At 31.9% G+C, this 13,551-nt stretch overlaps 2 protein-coding genes across 3 annotated transcripts; one reads left to right on the top strand and one right to left on the bottom strand.

Moving 5' to 3' along the window:
* Positions 1-224: 224 nt before the first annotated feature.
* LOC114372404 (early nodulin-75-like) lies at positions 225-1,794 on the top strand. Of its 2 annotated transcripts, XM_028329935.1 has the most exons (2): positions 225-861; positions 991-1,794. In XM_028329935.1, exons 1-2 carry the CDS (start codon positions 252-254, stop codon positions 1,509-1,511), a joined length of 1,131 nt encoding a protein of 376 aa, XP_028185736.1. In that variant the 5' UTR covers positions 225-251; the 3' UTR covers positions 1,512-1,794. The 2 variants fall into 2 exon arrangements, with proteins under 2 accessions (XP_028185736.1, XP_028185735.1); XM_028329934.1 differs by having other exon boundaries at positions 225-1,794.
* Positions 1,795-9,468: 7,674 nt separating this feature from the next.
* On the bottom strand, positions 9,469-10,597 carry LOC114370151 (ethylene-responsive transcription factor 1B-like). Its single transcript, XM_028327436.1, has one exon. The coding sequence runs from the start codon at positions 10,486-10,488 to the stop codon at positions 9,829-9,831; it is 660 nt and encodes a 219-aa protein (XP_028183237.1). The 5' UTR covers positions 10,489-10,597; the 3' UTR covers positions 9,469-9,828.
* Between the last annotated feature and the right edge of the window lie 2,954 nt (positions 10,598-13,551).

Below are 13,551 nucleotides of genomic sequence, written 5' to 3' on the forward strand. Positions count from 1 at the left end.
ACATAATTCCTACTAGCTAGCAGAGTCAATTGAACCTGAATAAGTGGGAAATCCATTCCCGGGGTACTTAATTAATCGGTATCGGAACACAAGTTATATATACCTGCCACACTTTGACTTGGGGATTTTAGTATTACGTATATAATAATAAAATAACAAACAGATTGATTATCTTAATAGAAAAATTTCACGTGTCTCTCCCTATAAATACTTTCCCGTTGTTACCAGTTTTCTTCACCTCAAACTGAGACATGACTTATGTACACTCACTCATGTTGCTCCTGCTTGGAGTAGTGGTTCTCACTACTACTCCAGTGTTAGCTAATTTCTTTCCACCCATTTATGAGCCTCCCCCAATTGAGAAACCACCCATATTTGAACCTCCACCCACCTATGAGCCTCCCCCAACTGAAAAGCCACCACCATTATATAAGCCTCCATTCTACCCTCCACCACTGTACCAGCCTCCATATGAGAAGCCACCACCAGAGTATCAACCTCCTCATGAAAAACCACCACCAGAGTATCAGCCACCTCATGAGAAGCCACCACCAGAATACCAACCACCTCATCAAAAACCGCCACATGAGAAGCCACCGCCAGAGTACAAACCGCCTCATGAGAAGCCTCCACCAGAGTACCAACCACCTCATGAAAAGCCACCAGTGTATGAACCTCCTCACGAGAAGCCACCACCAGTGTATGAACCTCCTCACGAGAAGCCACCACCAGTATATGAGCCACCTCATGAGAAGCCACCACCAGTGTACGAACCACCTCATGAGAAGCCACCACCAGTGTATGAACCACCTCATGAGAAGCCACCACCAGTGTATGAACCACCTCATGAGAAGCCACCACATGAGAAACCACCACCAGTGTATGAACCTCCACATGAGAAACCACCTCATGGAAAGCCACCACCAGTATATGAACCTCCACATGAGAAACCACCACATGGAAAGCCGCCACCAGTATATGAACCTCCACATGAGAAACCACCACCAGTGTATGAACCTCCACATGAGAAACCACCTCATGGAAAGCCACCACCAGTATATGAACCTCCACATGAGAAACCACCACATGGAAAGCCGCCACCAGTATATGAACCCCCTTATGAGAAGCCACCACCAGTGTACCAGCCTCCTCATGAGAAGCCACCCATCTACAAGCCTCCTTATGAAAAACCACCCATTCACAAACCCCCATTCGAGAAACCACCCATTTACAAACCTCCATTCGAGAAACCACCCATTTACAAACCTCCATTCGAGAAACCACCCATTTACAAACCTCCATTCGAGAAACCACCCATTTACAAACCTCCTTTCGAGAAACCACCAGTATACGAGCCACCTCCTTTGGTGAAGCCACCACCATTTGAAAAGCCACCCTTTTACAAACCTCCTTTCGAGAAACCACCGCTTTACGAGCCACCTCCTTTGGTGAAGCCACCGATCTACAATCCCCCACCTTATGGCCACTATCCACCATCCAAGAAAAACTAATAATAACCAGTGGCGAGTGTGACATGCATGTTTTCGTCTACTCAACGTTAGAGCAGTCGTTTGTCATATAAAGTTTTTTGTTTGCGTTTATTAGGAAGCACTTTTAAGATGCCAATTGAAGTACAATCCGCCACTTCTGCGTGTAGTAGTTCTTCAAAATAAAGGCTATATTCCTCTGTGTACTTAATAACTTCAATTTCCCTTTTCAGCAATGATATTGTAGTGTCAATTATTAGTGGCAAAATCTATGACTACAATCAGTTTAATTTTCTTTGTGCTTAAATCTCCAGTCTTTACTCGTTAAAAAAAATAGAAATTAAACATATAATCTGTTCGTGCTTGTTATTTCTATGTGAATTCTTAATCATTGCGGTCAATATAACAATGCAATGTGTAAAGTTCCCGGCCCTACGTCTTCAAGTATACATATATATCTCTATACTTGTTAATGAGAAATACTACTCTTGTGTAACTTTTTTTTTCTTCTTGTATTATTTGTATTAAGTATTACGGATAATTATTTTTTATTTGGAAATCTCACTTGTCACTTTTAATGAAATGCATGTCTCTTCTAAAATTATGTTTTTTTTTCATTTATAATTTACTCAAACCAACCACGATATAATGTTCTTTTGTGTATCTTGTTTACTCAAATTGGGCAACAGACAAACTATTTTTATATAATTATCTATATTTGACATCAGTGTAGGATACTAACATAGATATGTCTATTCTTGACCTGACACGTGCAACTTTACACAATGAAATCAAGATTGGTTTGCAAGCATAAAAGTTTTCATCCATGAATACCTTGTTTAATTATGATGAGAAACTGAATTTTCAAACGTGCATGGCCTTTGGAAGCATCTTGCTGTAATTAAGAGAATTCATGCAAATAAAAAAGTACCGTACTGTTAATGGTAGAAGCAGATCATGCTCAAGAATGTCATTAATTTGATCTAATTTAAGGGAGTTGTTTTGGTATCCATTACCTTGTGCATGCGAGAGTTACATTTTTTACGAGCATATCAAATCGTAATAAAAAAAATATTCAAATATCATTTTTTTTCAAAGAACTTGCACAATATTTGATAATTTGATCTAATTGTGGTATTTCCAACCCTGTTTCTTCTTTTCTTTGTTTTTTTTTTTTTACAGCTCCAACCCTGTTTCTTGACATTGAAAAAAAAGAGTATAAATATGATTGAGAAACAAAAGATAAAATACATATTAACTACGACCATGTTCATCTATTTTACAACTTGCATGTTCTTACCAAACCCTTTATTAAACACATATCAAGTACTATGTGCGTTACCAAAGTTAAAAAAAATAAAAAATAAAATAGCGACTCTTCAAGCTGTACGAAAACTATGTGCCTTCCTTCCTGTAGCCTGAAAAAACAAACTAGGCACCATTTTCGTTGGCCTTATTAACAGATTGGCCAAATCACACCTACTACCTGCTCTGCTCGGGCTTCTTCCAGATTTTTCTAGTATATTTATTTGTATTTGATATATGATATTAATTTGTCTAATAACTTTTCATGATTCCACCGACAAAGGTACTACTATAAATGCATGCCCAGTTTATGTGGTTTGAACCTTTAATTACAAGCCAAGTGGAAAGAGGTGTCTTCTTGTTGTTCCTGATATAATGACATTAATTTGTTGGTTTGTTATATATGTAGTACTGGATATTTATTTATATTTTAAATAATTATTATTCGATGGGTCCAAAATAAGGTATTACGATAAAAGCATTGATTAGTTTTTTACTTGTATCAAATTTCATAAGCTTCAATGGTTAGATTGTTTAATTTTTCGTCTACAAAAATTATTCATTGGTATAAGGATAAAAGATGTCAACATTAATTAACTATGTCCCATATATGGGTTAGGATCAATTGGTGTTTGGCGTCAAACTTTTATACTTACACTGAATAATAACTTTCAAACCTTCTTCATAAAAACTGTCCAAGAATTTGGGTACTTGTCACTATGTCAATTTTTTCATTTTGTATTTTCTTTCTCTTTGTATTTTGTAATTTTTTTTATTTTTCAATTACTGTGAGTGTTCAAGTTTTTTTTTTAATTATTTGTGTGTTTATCTTTATACGCATTGTAATTCCTTAATTTCTATAGCCCTCAAAATTTGATCTCCGATTTGCACGAAAATTATAAAATTAGATGTCGGTTAGAATTAGAGTAGTTTGCCATATATAATTTGGGAGTGCGTCTAGGGATAGAGCATCGGGTCTATGAATTTCTTGAAATCTTTTTTTTTTTCATTACTTAGTTAAGTTAAATGTTACTTAACGAATTTAGAATATCAATTTGAGTAAAGTAGTTTTAGCCTAAGGAATTAGGCTTCGTCTGATTTAGTAGATTCGAACTATAAGCACATGAATGGAAAAAAAAAAAAAGAGGTGTAGAATGCTTCAGTTGGGCCTAGATCCGTGAATGAAAACCATGGTTTCAGTTGGACCTCTCAGGAAGGAATAAGCCTTTGTATTTTGGATTGTTGCTTCATGTGTCTCTATATTTTGCTTCTTGCACTTCCTTGCATTATGAAAAGTCCAATCGTAATGTAAATTACCCATAGAGGCACAGGAAGCAAAATATAGATGTGCAAGAAGTTTCAGTACTATGTATTTTGATGAGTGATAACAAAGTTGAGATTAAAAAAATAAAGTAAACCTTGAGATTTTTCCTGGCAAACAAAGTTGAGGCACAACTAGAATTTTGTTGAAGATGATCATGAAGTTAGTTTGGTGGTTGCTTCGTTATTTTGGTTACATTGATGGAAAGTGCAAGAGTATTTTCTTATTATTATAGGTGTAATCCTGATTGTTGCAATCATAACCTTAATGACAGTGAAAAGCTTTGAAATTTTGTGGCTCAACAATTATCAATTAGGGTGCGAACGAAGGCCCATTTCAAATGCATGTAAAGTTAATTTGTCAAAAATAAATGAGAAAATGTGCTTCCTTTTTCTTTCTCTTTTTCTATTAACATTTTACTTTACATATTTTTTATGAAAATATTTAGTTTTGCCCAAGTGATGATGAGTAGGAATGAAACTAAGTGTTTTTTTTTTCCTTACATAATCATACAACTTTGATTGGTCCAGCCAACCTAATTAAAATAATTTAATTTTCTGTGTGCGGTTCCTGTGCAAAGCCTAGTCAATAGATATCATAAATCTGCCTAACCTCCAAATCAAAACTCTATGTGTTGTGTTCTGCATTCTCATTTTTTTTTCTTTTATTTGCATTGTAAAATATAATGTTGTGTTGCTTTTTTTGCCGAACAAAGTACGGGTCATTTGATATAATTTTTTGCTAAAATATAATTTGGTCTTTCGTCTTATTTTTTCTTCTTTTTAGTTTGATGTGAAGTTTAAAATATTTTATATTGATTCATTGAAGTGTCTTTGATCAAGTTGATCTTTATGTTAATTTATCACATAAACTTAATGAATTTAGTAACACATGGCAAATTGTGGTAGATGTCATGATAAATGGACATTTATTATGTCAAAAAAATTATAAAACGAGTAAGTTGGTTTAATGGAAGTACTTTAAGAGACTAAATTAAAATTTCTTAGATTTAAATAATCAAACTGAAATATAAAAAAATGAGATAAATGACACACAAAAATAAGTTTCAACCTTTTTATTCCAGTCCAGTGCGAAGTCGGGTTTTAACTTGGGTCCATGGTCAAGGGTCACGGCATGCAATGGTGGACAAGCTCAATCGTTATATATGTTGAGTGTTGACCAAGAACAGATAAATCTACATAAAGACAACGCTGTTAAATTTTTTCTTTGTACAACTTTTTGTAATTTGTACCTCAAAAAAGTTTGAAAATAATTTTCTATAAAAATGACAACAAAATGCGTGAGCCCATTTTGCTCAACTAATACGTGATATCATCGTGTTTTATTTTCTTGAAAATATTCTAATGACAAAATTCGTCGTTTGACGCAATTTAATTGGTCTTTAGATATCAACTCAAAAAGTTTGGTTGAGATTTAGGACTAAGTAGGCCATGCAATTATGATTTATGAAACAAGTCAAATGCGAATGGTATCTTACTTTTTAAACAATTAACATTTGATTATGAGTTTATCTATACACGGTTAATATAAAAAGTTAATTAAAAATTATATTAAACATAGTTTTTAAAATAGTTACCATAAATGTGAACAGAATTATTATTATTTTTTTAAAATCGTGGATTATTATAATTAGATGTTAGCGTAAAAAGTCTTTCCTTTTTTGGTGTATTTGAATTAATTATTTAATTATTGTCCAATAGATTCTAAAACTTCACCTAATGCCTGTTTCTCTCTTCTTAAAAAGTTTGATTAGTCGTTTAACACTTATTTTTTTAATGAGAATAATAAGTCTCTTTGCCTTTCTCCTTTAAATTGGTGGCCAAGTTCACTTAACCATATATACGAGTGGAACCCATATCAAAGTAAAATAATTGATTTTCCTCTAAATTATTACCAAAATTGCTTTCCTGAGCACATTCCGTTCTTATTTGGACTTATATATCTTTCTGGAACTTGACGTATAAGTCTTGACCTTGAAATTTATTGGGCTTTGTTATTCATCACGTGACAATTATATATCACTGATTGTTCTGTTAACGCAACTACTGTAACCTCAAGAATTATCCAAATGAAAAAGAAAAAAAAAATACAGCTATTACATATGAAAACTTTTGATAATTTCTTTCGACTTATTAGTATAATTTATTCCATATAAAGTTGTTTTTACTTACGTCTTGATAATAAAAAATATTAGTTTAATAATAAGAATTTCAAATTGAGTCAATAAACCGACCCGATTCAGTCCAAACACAAGATTGAATTTTGATGGTGTTCGGGTGATACAAGCCCCTTTCGTGTAAACGAGAACTACAGAAATTAGGAAGAGAGAAGGAAATATATAACATCGAGTTAAATCTGATTTGACCTATTATATATTTTTTATAATTTTAGATATATCTTGGTATACGTAAGTTTATGTGTTTTTTTTAATTTTGATTTCCATAAAAAAAATTATTTACTTTTAGTTTTTATAAATTTATATTTTAAATTTTTTAGTCCCGATAAGATATATAACTTATTTTTAGTTCTTTTTTATTTTTTAAATTTTAATTCCAGTCAACATAAACTAATCGAAACTAAAAATGAAAAAAAATATAATCTTAAAATGATTAAAATTGAAAAAAATATAAACTTACAAGAAATAAAAATAAGCAAAAACTTATAGAACTAAATGAATAAAATAACTTACATAAAAAAATAAAAAATAATAATTAATTTTTTTATATATATTCACAAACCTAAATCCATTGGCCCAAGTCATTGATGTGAAATTTAAAATGATATTTACGTTATTTTTTAAAATTTGATTGATGTGGACTGTTATTAATCTGGTGGATTTGATTTAGATTCTAAAAAAAAATACAAAAACCTGATCAAACTCAAATTGAGATATATTTAATCGGATTAGATAATGAAATTAGTTAAATCTAACACAATCGACTACTTATATTATATCCCTAGAATATATATAGTTTTGTCTTGTTATTGACCCACCTAAAGTGACGAAAGATGAAATGATTCACACCAGGAAGGCGGGTTAAAATTCTCAACTTGCCCCATTTAGTAGTTGCGAGATAATGGGTTAAATAAAATAAAAACAAAAGAATTATCCATCAAACGTGTTAAACGATATAGTTTTGAAAATTGATTACTATTTCCAATCCTAAAAGTAGTTTAAGTATCTCATAATTAATTCACATACAACCTTATGAATTATCTAGCTCATCCACGCTTTTTTTTTTGCAAGATTTGGAAATTAGAAAAACTATTGTAAACCAATGGATTTGATGACATTAGAATAACTATGTCATTTTCCAATGGATTTAGAGGCATACAAGTTATTGAGTAGAAGTCCTGATTTTATCGTAGTATATTGGCATAAAAGTGAAAAATTGCATTTAAAAGTCAACCTAACATAATAACTTATCCCCATCCCCATTTTTTTGAGAAAATAATCCAATAATAGTTAACAGTAAGGAAATCTGATTATGGGACCACCCAGTCTCTCAGTGTTCTTTCATGTTTATGCATGTTGGGTGGATTTTTCTGAGGTTGGGGGTGGGTGCAGAGCATTGAGGCTAGGGTTGTTACTTGTTAATCCGTGAAAGCTGACGGCTATAAGTTAATTAACCATTGACATTGTCGTTTTATTACAAGGGATGAGACGACAAATACAGTGCCTTTGAGTAAAAATAGCACGAAGGCCCTTTATATGGTTTTAGATTAATCACAATCCAGCAACTTTCCTACATTATGTTTGGCTTACTACGAATTAGAGGAAAAATATGTCACGCTGGATTGGCTTTCTCATTAAAAGTCATTCCTATTGACCATATAATTAATACTACTCCAGATAAGATAGATAAAATTTTAATGATTAAACTTACATTAATTAATTTCTGACAAATTTTTCACCTCCATTTGTATTAATATTTTTAAATTTAAATTAGGAATCAAAATAAAAATTAATAATTTTAATATTGTAAAGAAGAAATATTTATTTTTTTAAGTGCAATTAATTAATTAATTCATTCAAAAAGTGTAATTAATTAATTTGAATATAAGTTTTATTATTTGAACAAAAAAATAGTATTGTATATTTTTTTGTCTTAATTCTTGATTTTATTAAGAAGAAGAGATTTTAACTAATCCAAAATTCAATTGAGAGATAAGTATAATTTGATTAATAATTATTTTCATTAAAAATTAAACTTAAATAACATTCAAATGATTCAATCTTAACTTCATCCATTGATGTATTATATATAACATAGTATATAATTATTTTCATTTTTCAACTTATTTGTTGTATATGCGTACACAACAATTTTTGTTGTTCAACTTTAATACTGACCAAACATTTTCCTTTTGAATATGGGAAATAAGAGTAACTTTTTTAGCATCTAAAGTATTCAACTCGCACATTCATCTCGATGTAAATAAATAAGAGTGACTTTTAAGCATGCAAGATATTAGTTTATATATGAAGAACTATCTAGTACGTAGTACAAACAAAAAGATGAATAAATAAAGCAAGGAAGGGCCACGTGATGATAATAATATTCCGATAAGTCATAAGATTGAAGATGTTGGTCTGTGTCCAACTAATTCTGTTAGACCAAAATTGGAAGAAGCTTCTTTTGCTTCAAAGTTGGACTCAATCTACAGATGAAGAGAAAACGGTTTTGCGGCCAACAGATTTGATAAAATTCTAGAAATCCCACCAACTCACACAGGCTAGCTATTTCCTTGCGTTTTCCTTTGTCACATTTTATCTTGTTATTTATAATTCCCTATAGAACAAGTAAAATTTGGTATTTCATCCTCTGCTTATCAAATGTGCTGTAAAGCACGTCAAAGTCTATGTTTCGTAGATACGGTTGTGGTTACAAGACAAACTTACCCTAATCTGATGTCAAAGTAGCCATGCCACTTGTTTTGAACACCATCAGTTTGAAAACTAAAGTATCATTTTCTCATTTACAAAAAAGATGTTTGTCTCATGTCATGCATCACGTTAATAACCGGAAATGTCACCGTAATGGGACCATATCTCGCTTCATCAATCAAACCATTAAAGGGGGTCCTGCCCTGGTCAATAATTCTCACCCACAATAAAAACGATTTCTTAAAACTTAATTGCAATCTTCATAAAATTAAATTAAACCTCTTTTTATGAACATGCAGTTATGTGACAATCTGGAAGACAAAAAAGTGAAAGAGGTTGGCAAAATGGGTAAGAAACCATTTTGTAATTTGTTTGTGTGCGCCCACACATGCCGGCCTCCCCGCTCAAAACTCGACCATGCATGTTGACTTATATAGTCTGATATATAAAGCTAAAACAACAGTCCCAGTCACCTCAATTAATATCGACAATTTGACATATATTCAGCCCCACAAAGATTACTGCATTCCTTATCTTCTAATCTTTACAAAAAAAAAAAAAAAAAAAAGAAGAAAATTCTCCCAGAGTAGGAAAACAAAAACAAAAACAAAGAAAAAAAGATAAGAACTGAAAAGAAGTTCAAATCTGTCATCCAAACATGACCTAAGCATTTTAGCCTTACAAAAACAAAAGAACAAAGAAGAAGAAGGAATTAACACTACTAACACAAAAACCCTAGGTAGAAACTATGCAATGGATATTTATAAGGTTTTTGAGATCTGAATTGCAATTGAGGAATAAATGAATCAGAAGGTGGTGGGAATATGATGATCAGAGGACATCAACAGCTGTTCCAAGTAATCAGGACCAAGGTCTTCAAACACGACAGCATTGTCTACGGTACTACTTTGTAGTTTGCTATTGTTATTGTTGTTCTTCTTCTTCCTGACGTTAATTTTCCTTCTCAAAGAGTGTTTCCTCTTGAGAGCGACAACAGGGGAGCACCCTTCTTCGTTGTTGGAATCATCATGAGCGTAGTTCATCTCTTTAAGCGACTCTCTAACGATCTCCGCGGGGAAGTTGAGAATCGCCGCCGAGCCGCGCATGGAGAACGCGGCTTGGTCGTAAGCCAGAGCCGCGGCTTCGGCGCTGTCGAATGTCCCCAGCCACACCCTCATCCCGTGGCGCGTGGAGTCCCTTATCTCCGCCGCGAACTTCCCCCACGGCCGCCGCCGTACGCCGCGGTACGACTTCTCCTTCCGTGCTGCAGCACTCTCCTCCGAGCTCGCCCTCTCGCCGGAGTGCTCCTCGGTTGTCGCGCCGGCGATCATGCCGTATAGAAGCATCTCCTCCGGGTCGTTCTCGTTGAAGGGTAGGTACCCTTCCCACGAGAAGGCTTCCGGAGAGGAAGATTCGGAGCAGAAACCGGAAGAGGGTGAGTTGAAGAAGGAGGAAGGTGAATCCATGTGTTAGAGTGTGTAAGGTAAGGGGAAACAGAGTGAAGAATTGAGTAGTTGCTCTGTTTTTTAAGAGTGGAGAATTGAGATGCTCTGTTTTTTCTCGGCACTTTTGCACCCACCAGCCCCTTATATACCCGGTTCTGGCCTCGGTGAAATGGTAAAAGACGCCGCTAAAGCGAATGGGATAATATAAAGTAACCATTGGGTGAAACTTGAAAGTTGAAAGAAAGCCAAAAGGGGAAAAGACGGGAAAGCATCAGCATGTCATGCCATGCTACGACAATCTTATATAATAGTCCCTTCAACAAGACAAATTTGTTTTTCTTAGGGTCTTACACAAATATTTAATAACTTCGTTATATTGTCCTATCATATTAATAAATAAGATTGACGAAGCAACATAATAATTTTATAGATTTTTATGTAATAGAAAGTTATAATCAAATTATGAAACTGCACTAATATGTTATTGATATCTCTCAGGAAAATAATTGGGACGTGTGGCAAATTACTAACAAGATCAGGACGCTTCACTCAAATATTATGATCCAGTTGACGCAAGAAAATCATTGATTGAGAAAGCCAGCTGCAGCTCTGAATGAGAAAGAAAAATCACAAGCTCAAGTTGGTCAAGTAAAAAGAGAGGCATGTAAAAAAGCAGCTCCAAATGTTTCTGGTGGGACTGGGATTTGCGCTTAAAGCGATAATTCTTATTCAGCATAAACGCTGACATTTCGTGCTCAACGCAAGTCCATCTTAAGTTGAAATTGTAAGTCTTGTGTATGAAAAAAAATATAATTAGAAGTAAAAATTTCATTAAACATGACCTTTCAGTTCCTCAACTAACATTAGTCATAAATAAAATAGGTAAAAATTTGGCAGCAATGTTATCTGATAAAAAAAATGTTAAACTGTCATTATTTTTTAATTTAATTGCACATTTGTATAAATTGGATGTGTTGATACGTTTCTACTAAGGAAATCACAATTTACCACAAGATTTTAATTGTTTATTTTATTTTGGTTCATAAACTATTTGAATTCCATTGTTTAATATAATTCGTTAAGAAATTCCTTTTGCAGTTATGCTAATCTATACATGTTATATTTGTCGGGTTATAAGTTTGTAGAATTTAAATATTATAGCTAAGCTTCGTTCTATTCAAAATAAAATATATTTTTATATAATATTGTTTTCTTATCCAAATTTTTTAATTCAACCAAACTCATCACGGGACCTGGACACCTGGTTAATCTGCATAATGGGTTCATCAGCATTCATACGTATGCCACTTACAAATGACGTAATAATAATAATAATAAAGGTCACCGGTTTTGGTTTGTATGTGCTGTGTAGAGTAGTTCGTGTGCATTTTAAGTTTTGGTTTAGGAACTGGTTTAATATATATCTTTCAATTCATTATCAAAAGTGGCATTAACATGTCAAAATTTTTTATTACTTTATTTGGAATAAAAATATGAAGCTTTTGAATTAAAAAATAAAAATTCCTGTAAAACTATTTAATTTTTATTAGGGGTAGTATTTTTATATAAACGGAAATCTTATTTAATTATTCCATCAATTAAAAAAATGTCGCAATTCATTCTCAAATAGCATGAAAATAAAAATGTTAACACCATATTTTTATATTTTTGTAAATAACTTATTGTCATTCAAAATTGCATACATTTTGTTACATAAAAATAAGACTTATATAATTTAATAAGAATTATAAATCTGTTGATATTTATCTAATCCATCATTTTTTATTTTTATTATCTCTCAGTTATTTTTAGAATCAAACCTTAAATAAATATTTTTATACTATTTAATTTCTTATTTCTTAGCGAACGAAAGTATATTAAGTTTAAAATTATTTTATTAATATTTAACGGTGCGACATCAACTTTTACGCAATATTTGTCTTTATGGAAATAAAAAAAATGACGTAGTGGAGATCATAGTGTGAGAAGTGGGGCCCACATTAGGGGAATGATAAGCACACGTGGGTCAATCCAGTGGATGTGGATGGCGGCCAGGTCAGAAATGCATCCCCGGGTCGTGGCTGACCTCATTTTATGACGCCAATTTAAATATAAAAAATTAATAAAACATTTTAAGCATAATATTATATTATTATTAATATTTATTAAAATATTGAAATGATATAAAGATTTTATATTATTATCTTATTATATATTTTTTTAAGAAACTTACAATAAATATGCTGGAAATCTTTTTAAGAGTTATTTCTGATTCATTTACTATTTTTATGCTAATCAATAATGATGTATAATAATTTCCCACAAATAATTTTTAATATTTAATATAGATAATATTGGTAAAAATATTATAAATAATTAAATACACATATATGTAGAACCTACTTATTTACTTTTTACGTCTATTCATACCAGATTATTTTAGAAAACATAAATTTATGTTAATAATTATGTTACAAAAAAGTTTAAAAAAAACAACATAAATAAGTGACAAATAAATAACAAAAAACAATAAAATAAATAGAAAATATAACAAAGAATCGTTAAAATGAATAATAAAAAATAATGTAAATGGATAAGAAAAAATATTCAAATAAATCAGGGAAAATATATAAAACCACGTAGCCTTAGAGGGATGTTGTACGCAACCTTACCCTTGCATATACAAAGAAGAGGCTGTTGCATATACAAAGAAGAGGCTGTTTCCAGATTCGAACCCATGACCAACAAGTCATCAAGGCATAACTTTACCGCTGCACCAGGGCTCGCATTCAGGGAAAATATATAATGAATTAAAATTTAATGTAAAAAAGAAAAATTATTTAACCGAGTGTGAGAAAAATCATTAAATATATGAAAATTAGAAGATACAAATTATTTAAATGAGCCAAAGAAAACTATGAGAATGAGATGAAAATGAATAAAAAAAATTAATTAAATAGAGAAAAAGGTAGGTGGAATAAATAATTGCAAAAAAAAAACAAGTAGACAATAAAATCGTACAAATGGTTAAGAAAAAAATAATTAAATACACATATATGTAGAACCTACTTATTTACTTTTTAC

Source organism: Glycine soja, chromosome 10 (genome assembly GCF_004193775.1).
Source record: "Glycine soja cultivar W05 chromosome 10, ASM419377v2, whole genome shotgun sequence".
Classification (NCBI taxonomy): domain Eukaryota; kingdom Viridiplantae; phylum Streptophyta; class Magnoliopsida; order Fabales; family Fabaceae; genus Glycine; species Glycine soja.

What these genes read in the sequence shown, in the direction of transcription:
- LOC114372404 (XM_028329934.1), top strand. Translation starts at nt 252, where the DNA reads ATGACTTATGTACACTCACTCATGTTGCTCCTGCTTGGAGTAGTGGTT.
- LOC114370151 (XM_028327436.1), bottom strand. Translation starts at nt 10,488, where the DNA reads ATGGATTCACCTTCCTCCTTCTTCAACTCACCCTCTTCCGGTTTCTGC.